Here is a 13328-nt window from a genome sequence, read left to right on the forward strand (position 1 = left end):
AGATTGAAATGCCCTTCTCTGAGAACTCGACATTATGGAGGAAGGACGGATCTTCGTAGACATTGGTGAACACGCGCGCACAGTTTTTCCCCCGTCCAACTTTTAAACACCGACCAACCTGAATGACCTGCGAAAATGCATCTAGCTCTTTAAGGATTCTCTGTAGTGACCGCATCGGAATCCATTTGAAGTTGGATGTTGGCGTTGACTGCGTTTCGGAGACTATAACACTTGTTCGAGCACACGTCCGTGATTCTCGTTTGTGTTAACAGTTCGGTGTCTCCCCGAATGCCCTTTGGATTGCGGCAGAACACTGCGGGGACGTCCGAGCCTCCCGATTAAGGCAATGATGACACTACTGCTTGGAGCACGCTTACGGAAACAACGATCAAACTGCTCGCAAACATGTCGTAGGTTGGAGCTTTTGCTCTACGAACTCCGTATAAACGAAGATAATCCTCAACAATAAACGTCTTTTCTTCCAACGTCAACACCATTGCTACAACAAAATGCAATGGCAATAACTCTACATGTGCTTTTCTATTAATGTGCATGCAGTCGAACAGTACATCTCATAGCTTGTGTACTAAAGGGGATGTCGAAGTTCAGTATTTTTTTTTTCTTGCGCCATACCGTATATACGAGGACATGATATATTCAACCATACGTGTGGTGGAAACGGAAGGATGATTGAATAAGAAGTCAAGAAACATGACAGCGTGTGAAGCGTATTTTTTATGCTGGGATAGCACGACTAAATGAGAGAAAGACTGGCTGAGAGTATGAAAGTTTGCTCCTTAGTATTAGGTTCAGAGATCGTTTACAAATGAACTCCTTTCATAACCAAACATTGTTTCTCAACAACTACTTTGATTTGATTTGATTTGTCAGAATTACGTCAAAAAATTCAATAAATCTTGATAGAAAAATAACTTCAAAAGAACGATTTGATTGTTATAAGGGACTATTTCCACAGAACCATTTTGCATTGTACAATGTACTGATAATTCTTATACCATTTTGCCTATTTATACCAGTTTTTGTGTGGTATTTCTACTATACTCAGAATTAGTCCGAACAGAGAAAATTCCTCAACTGTTGCAAATCAGAATATTTATCATTTGCCCTCATAGAAATCCTCTGACATTTTCCAGACCTTTCAAAGAGACTCTCGCGTCCCTGTGACTAATGAAGCTATTCACAAAAGAAAAAGTTTCAGTACGTGTGCAGTCGGAGTTTACAATACTTCGGACACTGGAATTTCTCATGAAAACATAGCGAAAAAACTGCAGCACGTGCCTTTTCCGTCGGTTGGCAAAGGCATTCAGAGCGTAGTGTCAAAAAGAGAGAGAGAGAGAGAGAGAGAGAGAGAGAGTGTCGAGGGGCGGGGGAGAGATTGCTTTACTGCCACTGGAGAAGATGGAGCGATATCTTTTTACTGAAAACAGATATAAAAATTCATGTTGGTTGTTGACTACTGAGTGTTCTGTCCGCTCCGTCTCCTCTTTATATGGAGATGATAATGATGAGGGTGTGCTTAAAGCGAGGCTCCAGCACATCCTCATCTGAGCTAAACATTTCTAACAAAGCAGGGAATTTTTGTTGGAATTGCACTTGTCGGACTTTGTTGGTTTCCATTTCAGCTCAAGACAACGAGAAAGAAATAATTAGTTGTTTTTTTAAGTAAACTCTTTGACGTGTGGAAAATTCACCATCCTGCAATGATTAGCTGAAAGATGGAGTTTTTACTTTAGCCACGAGTCACAGAAAAAAACGCAATAACTTACATTAATAAATACTTGAGATACAACTTGTTTTTGCAGAATTGTAGAGTTTAAAACTTCGAGTTAACTGAAATTGATAAAAATTAACATGAAAAACGAAAAAACGTGCAATAAAATTCCAAAAAAGGTTAAATTAAATGAAGTTTATTAGCAGCGCATCTTGCGTAAAAGGATTCTAACGAGGATACGAATTCCTGTAGTTTGTTGCCATATCCTCAAGCAACCAACAAGCATGGACTCAAATCATCACGAGGTAATGGTTGTGTGTTATGCAAAGCATTTCGCTTCGCACATTTTCTTCTCCATCCCAGCCATCCCTTTATTTATCAATCTACTGAAATAAAACGGGCAAATGTATTTACTGCATCACGTCATTGATGATTCTATTGGCTCTGATAAATTTATTCCAAGATCTACGTGTTGTCACTATTTATGCGCTCACTCGGGTTGATTAAAGATGCATGACTAGGGATTGATTTTTGTTGAAGATCTGTAGAGAATGAATTAGTAGAATATCAGCTGTCCGATGTATAGCGGAAAACGGAAAAATCGATCCGATATTACAAATCAGAAGTAATACATCATTAAAAAAACTGGAGAGAAATGAATGGAAAAACAGTGGCTATTTTTAGAAATCGAAGACGTTCTTTGTGCCTGTTAAAGAGTGGCTAATTCAGAAGAATCAAATCCATGTAATAGTTTGTTTCTTTTCGGGACACAGACAAAGAGTTTTAAAAAATCTTCAATAGAAAGCTGATGTATGAAATGGAATAATTATGTTTACTACATATATTAGAGAACGCTTCTCAGATTATATGTAAAGAAATTAATATCTTTATACTCTCTAAGATGCAATATCCAATTTCTTCGTCATGGTTTAAGTTTCATCTTATTGTTCATAGTTCTGCACATTACTTTAAAACTCCGAAGTGTATTTAGGCAGACAAAATTTGCCAAAATTTATTTGGACATACTCGCAGTTGAGTTGGTGAGTTACAAACTCCCCCGAGTGTCTCGACATGCGCATTCAAAATAATTTCCATTTGCTGCAGAAAAACGAAATAAAGCCTTCCATGTGAAAGGATGTGCGTATCAGTAAATTATGGAATCTTCTTCTTATTCTTATTATAAATATGTACAATTCAAACCACGCACATTTCTAATCATCACTAATATTCTTCATCATCATCATCATCATACCTATCAAGGATTTAGGCCTAGTATGGCCTGTTCCGGCCTTAGAAGTCATCGTTGAATCGTTTAAGAGGACGTCCTGGTTTTCTTTTTCCTAGTGGCTTGTACTTTAAGGCTTGTTTTGGTAATCTTTCTGTTTTCATTCTTTGAACGTGTCCAATACTATTCCTAAATTTTATAATTCTAATATTCCAATATTCTAAATAATAGTAATATTCTTAAATTTTATAATTAAAAATATTACACTTTTTATAATTATTAAATTTTTCTGGAAGGTGAAATTTGCTGAATAAAGTTTTGTTTTGTTTATTATTGGTTAAGAAAATTAACGTTGATTCCAAATGATCAAATATTTGGAATCCACGCTTGCGCAATATTTCATCGGATATTTTGAATTTACATTTTATGCTGAACAGCCTACACGAGGAAAAAAAATTGTTTCGTTTCATAAATTCAGTATCAGATTTGAGCAACTCCAGCAGATCAAAAGGAAAGATATAACAGATCATCAGATGTCCGCCTAAGCTAAGCAGAGAGCCCTTAATCTTAAAAAGTAATTATTGTTTGGTGGTCCTGTCTCCATTGAGAAGGTTTAGGCAATTGCAAAGTTTTCAAGGTCTGGTGATCTCACGTGATGGATGGCAAATGATGCTGCGAGGCATGAACACGATACTTTTCTTTTGCAAATCTGGGGTCTAGATGTATCAACTTATCGCAACGCGTCGCATGATGTTAAAAATTGCTTCGTACTACCCACGACACGTTCACTTTTCCGTCAGTGGCTCGCTCTTCTGCTTCCAAACAGTAAATCCCACTTACGGTTAATCCCATCTGGGAGGGCAGTGAGTGACCCTTCAGAGGCGTTTGTCGCCCAAAGAATCGGACAAGGAAAAACTTTGACATCCGCGAGTTGACAGCAGTTTAAATGCGCATGATACGCTTATATCGGATGAGGATTTTTCTTTCCCTAAGCTTCCGAAACATCTAAGCGGGAGGGGGGGGGGGACAAACATTGAAAACCAATCCCAAAATGAAGTTCTAAAAGAGACATTTTTTTAGAAAGACTGCAGAGTTAAATCGCTGTGTGAGAAAACTCACGGTTGGATGTGACGTGCAATGAAATTTTTCGTCCTGAGATAGATAAGGAAAGTCACTCTGGACGAAAAGTAGGTCAACACATAGCTGAGGAGGAACAGTTTAAACTGCTTCTTTTTTTTAGTAACGTAAAGATTTTTTCATAAGATTGCTATCTGAATGCGACAGAGTGAAATCTTTAATGAAAAAAAAACACTTTATTATTATTATTATTAAGAAAGACCTCCAGGGAGTCACAGACTCATAGAGGGAGGCCACATACTACAGACACCAACTATCATAATTATTCTTGAATTTATTCACACCGCTTGCACTCATAACATCAACGGCAATCCATTCCAATCACGCACCACCCTCTGAGAGAAAAATCTATTCCTCACCCTCTTCTTGGCGGCCTTCATTCTCAGCTTCCAAGGATGCCCTCTTGTCCTTTCCCCACCCTCAATTAATTGAAAAATCCCATCAATTGAAATCCTGTATGACCCCTTCAGAAGTTTGTAAGTCTCAATCATATGACCCGTCTTTCTCCTGTTTGCTACTGTCTGCAGTCTACAATTTCTCATTCTGTATTCGTAATCAGTATTCCACAATCCTGATATAATTTTTAACAGTCTCCTTTGTACTCTCTCCAATATATATGAGAATCACAACGGAAATTGCGCACAATAGCCAAGTGAAGTCTTAGCAAGGACTTTTAAAGAGGAAAAATGACATCCTTATCTTTACATGTGAACGTTCGTTTCAACATTGCAATTATCTTTTCAGTTGTATTTGCAATTTTTTCCACGTGGCCCCTGACTTCAACTTCCTATCTATTAACACTCGGAGATCCCTAGCCTCATCAGTTTCTTCTGGCCTAATCCCACCAATATAATACGACATTGGATAGGTAATCATGCCGAAGTGAATGACTTTACATTTACTGACATTGAATTGACACCCATTTTCCCATGCCCACAATTCCAGCTTATTCAAATCATTATGCAAGGAGTGCATATCAGCAATATTCCTGATTACCATACAAATCTTTACATCATTTTATATTTTATACTAACATTTTATACTTTACATCATTTTATACTACCGTATTCTTACAATTCACACACACACAACCACACACACACACACACACGCACGCACGCACGCGCGCTCACTGTAAATGACAGACTTTGCCTTTGTGACCGACATCTCGTTGCATATGAATGATCTAAATACGCGGCTACAATGTATATTTAGTGGGTGTGTGTATCTTTGTGTGAATTTTAAGAATACGGTAGTATAAAATGATGTAAAGTATAAAATGGTAGTATAAAATAAAAAATGATGCAAAGATATGTATGGTAATCAGGAATGCTGCTGATATGCAGTCTTTGTAGAATGATTACATTCCGCAATCGGATTCCCTTTGGTTTGCATGAACTGCTGTATTTCGCTGCTTAAGTCAAAGACTCTTTTAAGAACCTTCCCTCTGCACATCACTATAATAAACCACATCGCCGTGATCCGCTCCGCACTTTTTGACTTCGGTCAAAAACTCGTGGAATAGACGATGATTCAATCCTCTTGCTCTATTAATGTTGACGACACTCACGATAACTTTCATGACATTCACAAATGAAATAGATTTCGCTCAGAAATTCTCCTGGTGGATTAAATAGTGGCAACGGACGAAATCTTTTCCTTCTAGTTCCGGTTCTTTCTGTAGTAGAAGCTCAACAAACCCTTCGTTCTTTCCCACCATAGCAGGGGCACCATCAGTTACCACACCTCCAAGATTGGTTAAGCTGAGGTCGAAGCACTGGAGAGTTTTCTCGGCGGCTTCAAGGATATCAGTGTCTTTCGTCGTTCTCTTCAAAGGTACGAGCGCTAGCAGTTCTTCTGTCGCATTAAATTGTTGATCAATGCCACGCACAAAGATAGCCCGTTGTGCTGTATCCTTCACATCTGTGCTCTCATCTAAAGCAAGTGAATATTACGTAAATTCGGACGACCGTTTTTTTAAAGTTCCTTCAATGGCATTGGCAAGTTCTTCGACACATCGTGCTACAGTTGCCCCAGACAAACTCGTTTTTTTAAACGCTTCCTTATTATTTGAGCATAGAATATCCCCAGCAGCGACGAGACACGCTTTCACAAACTCGCCGTCCAAGAAGGCTTTTGACTTTTTAGCAATTTTTTCAGCTATTACGTAACTTACTTTGACGCACGCTTCGCTCTCTTCCCTCTACCTTTTAAACGTACTCTGCTGACATTTTAAATCAATTTGGAGACGGTTCACTTTGCCCACATGAAGCCGCCCTTGAAGGCGATCGAAATTGGATGCATGCTTTGTCTCATAGTGTCGTTTTATATTGTATTCTTTTGATACAGACACACGACAAATTAAACACACTGGTTTATTGGCGATCGGCACAAAAAAGTACAAATTGGTCCACTTTTCATTAAAAACCCGACAATCCCGAATCACTTGATTTACGCTTTTTACTCGTAGACGCCATAGTGATGGAAGGTGAACCCAAAACATGATCCAAAATGGCCGTGTAACGGTCTGGCTATATAAAACATAAAACCTGCTTGCGCTTATTCACGAATATTATACTCTTCACCACTGACTGTGGATGAGATCCTCTTGTATTTATATGAAAATAATGAAGTATTGAGAACCTTCGAGATGTATCTGGAAGGCACTAGACAGCGCACTCGAACAAACTACTGCTTCGGCCATCTGCGACGTTAATACTAGTACTTAAGTACCGCTTGGCGCTGGTAGATGGCTGAAGAAGTCTATTTAATTTTTATTTTTATAGGATTTTATGTAAAGTATTAAATGCACAGCGTTCCTTATGAATCTGGAAAGCATCTTACAATTCTAAATACCGCAGTATAACTTGGTCGCCCGCGGGCTTCATTGAAATTATTTTTTATTTAATCGCATTGTAATGTTAAGTAGTTATTTTTTCAAAATGGATGGCGGGCCATGCGTTGAAGACCACTGCCTTAAAGTATACTAATTTTTGTTTCAATCAAACGTAAGTAGAGTGAATATTTTACATTTGTTTTTCCTCCACGGGCAAAGCTTTGTGGAAATCCTTTATTGCAATAACAAAAGACTTGTGCGTGAGGCTCATGTCGCCACAAAAATATTAATCGATTAATAAAATGGATTTGGTCACAGTCATTTATTACAGAGCAAGGGAATCCTTAAAATGAGACCTGGCTGTTTGACTACAGTGCAGTTTATTAAAATATATCGCAAACATATTTTTGAAATGAAAAGACATCAGAAGAAATAAATTATAAAATTTCAAAGTAGAATTGCATGGTATCTGTCTTACCAACACGGCTATCGCTTAACTTTATTATTTTGTAATGGCGTTCACATTTCACCTTCAATTTACATTAAAAAGGAATTATCGTCTGCTAAACACTTAGAAGAATGTTGCACATTACATTTTCCAAAAGCGCCCTCTTTGTTTGTTATGTAATTATATCGATATCAATTATTTAATATGTAATAATAGTAGTTTAGAATGTGCGAGAATTTTTACTTCTTTCTGATATTAATCTCGTGTATGTACAGATAAAAAACAACTATTCACTGTTGGTGTAACTGGCGAGTGTCAGGTAAAAACGCTGGAATATTCCATTTAGCTCTTGTTTCTTTCAGTGTTGAATTTTATGCAGTATCCTGTTAATGTTTTTGGTAACCTGTTGAAACAGAAATTGAATATGCTTGAAATAAGGCTATATTCAAGAAACAGGTTGGAGTTGCATTTTCTTGTGTATGTGGAAGGAAATTTGTTGCTGATATTTTCCTTTAGAGAAATTTAATCAGTTATAAACCCTTGATTGATGAAGGATATTGGTCTTCCTTTTTTCTTTAACAAGGCTGTCAACTCTCTGTTATCTCTGTATCAATCTCTGGCTAAAATATGTCAACTTCTGCCTTTACACATATTTTGTATTTAATACCAGAAAAAACAAAATTTTAAAGTTATTAATGTCTTTATGTGAGAGAATAAAAGATTCAGTATTGTTCACTTTGTGTGTGTACTGCTTGTGAGGTAGTTAACGGACACCCTATGGGTAAACTGCGAAAAGGGAAGTGACGGAGTTTGAAAAATGCATTGTGATAAGATGTCAAGTTGAAGGCCTGTCTGTTTGGCAAATTGTTGACAAATTGAGCCATCCCAGGTCAACATTCAATGATACCATATTGAGATGGAAGAGCAGGGAGATATCTGCAAGTGCTACCAGCACTGAAAGTAACTGAAGGGTGCTACTAAGGATAATACGTAAAACCACCATTCGTCGGCCTGCCCATTGAATAGCGAATTCCAGGCATTGACTAGAACACGAATCTGTATAAAAACATTCAGAATCGCGGCTCACATTATGAGTTTCCATGGTAGGAACGCAATATGCAAGCCCCCCCCCGCATCACCCAAACCAACATGCAGTGCCGTCTTCAATGGTGCAAAGATCACGTACAGTTGCACCTGGAAGCTTACAAAATTGTGTTATGGGGCGACGAATTACGCTGCACATTTACCCTCAGATGAGGGGTGTGACGGATGTCCGGTGAACTATAGTGAGTAACCCAAAGTATGAAATTTGAATGTGGCGGTGTGATGGTATGTTCCTGTTTTTACTGCTTTGTTATCGGACCTCTGTTTGTGATACCATGAACATTGAACTCAGAGAGGTATCTGAACGTTCAGGACAATGCAATGCTTTCTACTTTGTACCACTCTACGGTACTGACCATTGTCTCTTTCAGCATGCACAGTGTCATAAGGCTTCTGCTGTAACTGCGTGGTTTATGGACATGAATGTGAACTGGCCTCCATAGAGCCCTCATCCTAAGCCTACTGAACACCTCTGAGATGAACTGGATCACTGGGTGAGGTCAAATTACGTCCACTCTGCTACAGTACAAGACATTATAATATACTTACAGGAAGAATGGTCCAAAATTGATCGCAATCGTATGCTTGTGGAAAGTATGCCCCGCAAGATTGACGCAGCGAAAGGAGATCTTACATCTTATTGAGGCGGGTGCCATGCTGTTCGTTCTTCACATCATGCTGTCCGTTCACTTCTTTGCAGGTAATGCGTGTGTGTGTGTGTGTGTGTGTGTGTGCGTGTCATTTTAAAAATTCATTGTGATTATATTTCCTCTTCTTTCAACATGCTTTTATTGCTTTCTATAACCGAATACCACTTAGATTTCTTATTTTCTCAATCTTTGCCCATTCAGACGATTCCGAAGAGCACTGGAAGAGTCTTTCTAATCATAATTTCAAATTTGTTCGATGCGGTCGCCAGAAGAGACTATAAAAGTTTTCACTGTAATCCTCTTTTGTTGGCGATGAAACAAGATTAGGCGCTAATCAGACGAATCCAATTCTTCAAGCAAAAATCACTAAGTGAGTGAAATCGGCCACTAAGGAGAATATAAGAGCAGCATTCACTTCTTCTGAATCCCCATCACGGGTGATTTTATGATTTTCAAATGATTGATTATTAGGGTTGATGCGGAACTTGAATAGCGATTCTAACAAGCTGTAAGCAGTTCTCAATTATTGTCACATCCGCTGCGAGAACGGGCTCTTTTCACTGGACACTTTGAAACGGGGGAAAGCAGGAAAATACGAACATCCACGCTGCATGTAAGAGCAATCTCGTGCAGTTGGGGCTCTTGTCGTGTCCCGATGAACACGAGACCAATGCAATTTTGCTGCGACTTGACAGCAGGCTTTATTAGGCCGCCTGCATGTCAGCAACCCCGCGATTTGTGAAAATATTACGGGATCGTAAGATGTAGCGACTTGTGACAAGCAGACGTCTTGCTAATAATAACCCCGCACGAGTCATTATGTTCACAGCTGCTTCCTTATTGGCACCCTAAGCTGCGAAAGGGATTAAGGAATTGAAGGACACGACATTTCATCGACGTCGGATTGGGGAGGGAAAATTGCACCCCCAGGCACAAAAAACAGGAACGAGATCTTTCCAGATTTACGCAAACGCGGAGAGCTACTCTGGTCGCCGTGCAGATATTTGAAACCAAATCTGACGGAACAGTTGGTTAATCCTTCTTCCCCTAAGTGTTGTCTATTGCGTGTGTTCTTTCAGCCGGTTTGCCTATTTTGAGGGAGAAAAAACCCAAGTTTCCTTCAGGAAAAATCCCCACCTCCGTATGAGACCGGTTAACTCACCATTTCATCGAAAACACCTGATAAAGGTTCCTAGCGTCATCGATAGAATTCGAATCCCGCTTTTTCTAAAAAAATGATCTGCAGATGCTCAAAAATGAGATACCATTAAAAAACGAAAGCTGCCATACATTCTACTTTAGTATCTATGCATGTGTTGTGTAGTGTATGTCTTTAATATAAAACTACTGAAATGTTGATTAATTCAATTTTTATATTTTCTTGCCACACCATTCGTTAGCCACATCTTCAGTTGTTCATCTCACTAAATATTAAGCGCAGGGGGAAAAAAGACTTAATTATTAACCAATTTATTAAAAACGTGCTAAAATAGTTCGGTCATTGTTTATTTCACACATATGTATAAGTGTCAATAGCTAATTGACACTTATACATGCTTATGTTGCTTCTGTCTACAATAACCGCAGTTAACCGGAAGTAGAAATGTTAAACTCAACAGCCTCTTGTGGCTGTTCTTTTAAGTTATCATGAAACGGTGCATAACAGACCGTCTTTATTTCGATTGTTGGAAAACGCCCATAAATGTAATACATTTTAGCAATATTTTTATAAACTTAAATTAACCACAAAAGATTAGCCAAATGTCGGCATTATTTTTATACATAAAAATTAAACAAATATTATGTCAACAAGTAAATAATTTCAATTAAGGCAATTTTGTTTTTCATTTTTCCCTTGACTTTTAATTAAGCATTTTAGGCTACCAACAGTTGTTCGTGTATAAATTGGAGGTAACTTTTTGATAACCTTTAAAATTCCAAATTTCGTGTATAAAGTTCACACGCAAGCCATGATGGTACAAAATTACTTTTAGGAACATAATTTAGGAATATTTCTACACTAAAACTACAATCGTAAAGAATTATTGCTTTAAAAGATTTAATTCTTCTTGAAAGACCGAGACTTGCAGTTGATTAAAATTAGACATTTTATTTACAGGAGAAACTCTTACGACCTTACCTGCTATCTTACCGCGAACTGCTCCGGAGGAACATCCAGGAGGTGGTCCGACAGCTCACCACGACCGATCCCGCTTACTTTCTCTCAGTTTTGGACCTCCTGCAAGCCCCCACCTGCTCCGTGCTCGACTTCAAGAAGGTGGATATGATGTTCAAAGTGAGTGTTTAGCAAATCTTGACCTTCCAATATTTTCATCCCACCCCGGTTATGATCGACGCGTGGGAAGTGGAGCAGCGTTCCTTTTATCGAGCCGCTAAGCCTCTCTGTGTTCGCAGGAATCATCAGTCACGTTTGTATTGTTGTTCTTATCGTCTTCCGCTAGATGGCGATGCCTACCCCCCTCCAGTTTCAGGAGTCTCAATGCGTCGCGGTGAAATGAATTTATTTGCGAAGTAGATCACTCGCTGTTTGACAACAGATTTTTGCCTCGAAGTACTCCAGTAGTATAGGTGCCACTTCTGACAAGATCAAGATCAAGATAAGATTAGGAATCGTGACGTGATTAGTTGTTGAGATGATGACGTCATTGTGTGTGTGACGTAATGAGTTTGGAATTTAGGAATTTTTCTGGGGATCATCTGTGTGTGTGTGTGTGACGTCAAGTTGTTTGTTTTGTTCGCGTATGGAATTATGGGTGAGGATTAGAGATAAGGATCCATGTCGTGATTGGTAGAGCACTTTGAATAAGATAAAGATCAAGATAAGATAAGGAATCGTGTCGTGAATGTTTGTTATTATGAGATGTAGATAAGTGACGTTATTGTACTGAATGGAAAAGGGAGATATATTAGTGGATAAGGATCCGTGTCGTGATTGGTGGGACACTTCTGACCAGATCAAGATCAAGATAAGATAAGGAATCGTAACGTGTATGTGTGTTGTTTTCAGATGAAGATAAGTGACGTAATTTGTTAGTTGTAAATAAGTGACGTTATTGTTTTGAATGGAAAAGGGAGATATATTAGTGGATAAGGATTCGTTTCGTGATTGGTGGGATACTATGAACAAAATAGGGGTAGGTTGAATGGGGGAAAGCGACGTCAGTGTCTTGGATGTGTATTGTTATGAGTTGCTGATAAGTAAATGGTTTGCGTATGGCATTATGGGTGATGGATAGTGATAAAATAAATTTTGGAATGTTTGGAATTTCGGTGCCCCCCCTCCTCTCAGAGACATCACATGGTGTGTTTGGTTCGCGTAATGCATTTTGGTAGTATTTAGAGATAAAAAAATCGTGACGTTATGTGTTTGGAAATTTCTGGGGGAACATATGTCTCTCTGTGATATCACATGGTGTTTTGGTTTGCCTATGGAATTGTGGGAGATGTTTTTGTGATAAGATATCTTGGAATTTTCCCAGGGTGACACACACATCCATCATTGTCGTCAAGTTTTGTCTTTGGTTGTCTACAGATGGCTGTACTAATTTTCCAATACAGTTTGGGGTATTTTTTTCTGTTAAAGGGTGGGAATTCTTAGAGTAGAGTCGTGATGGCGGCAGTGATTAGGCTTTTCTGAATAATTTAATTATATGCTGGTGTCCCTCAAACAGATCTATATTCATATTCTAAAGACTATGGTAATTCTTAGAGTATAGTAGAGTCTAGTGGCAGGAGCATTTAGGCTTTTTGAATAATTTAATTATATGCTGGTGTCCCTCAAACACACACTTTCTTTTTACATAGCTCATACATATTTTATTCTATATTCATATTCTAAAGACTATGGGAATTCTTATAGAGTATAGTAGGTCTAGTGGCGGGAGCGTTTATGCTTTTCTGAATAATTTAATTATATGCTGGTGTTCCTCAAACACACACGCTATTTTTTCCATAACTCATACATATTTTATTCTATATTCATATTCTAAAGGCTATGGGAATTCTTTCTAGAAATTCGATTTAATGATAATTTAAATTACTTACAGCCTTTCCAGAATGGCTTTTCTAAATGCGAATATTCCAAAAAGGATATTCCAAAATAGCTGAATTTAATATCCACAGCACAACACAAATGCTCACATAGAACAATATTCGGTTAATAACCAGAACATATA

At 38.2% G+C, this 13328-nt stretch overlaps 1 protein-coding gene across 1 annotated transcript in view; it reads left to right on the forward strand.

Annotated features, from left to right (window-relative positions):
* LOC150099144 (uncharacterized) overlaps positions 1 to 11529 on the forward strand; it is a 177476-nt gene extending 165947 nt beyond the window's left edge. The window contains exon 6 of the mRNA XM_090404267.1: positions 11252 to 11529. Coding sequence (XP_090260393.1) covers positions 11252 to 11529 — 278 coding nt within the window. The remainder of the gene's footprint in view (positions 1 to 11251) is intronic.
* Positions 11530 to 13328: the final 1799 nt, after the last annotated feature.

Source organism: Typopeltis vanoorti, chromosome 14 (genome assembly GCF_054136105.1).
Source record: "Typopeltis vanoorti isolate ZY-2024b chromosome 14, IOZ_Tvanoo_1.0, whole genome shotgun sequence".
Taxonomy (NCBI): domain Eukaryota; kingdom Metazoa; phylum Arthropoda; class Arachnida; order Uropygi; family Thelyphonidae; genus Typopeltis; species Typopeltis vanoorti.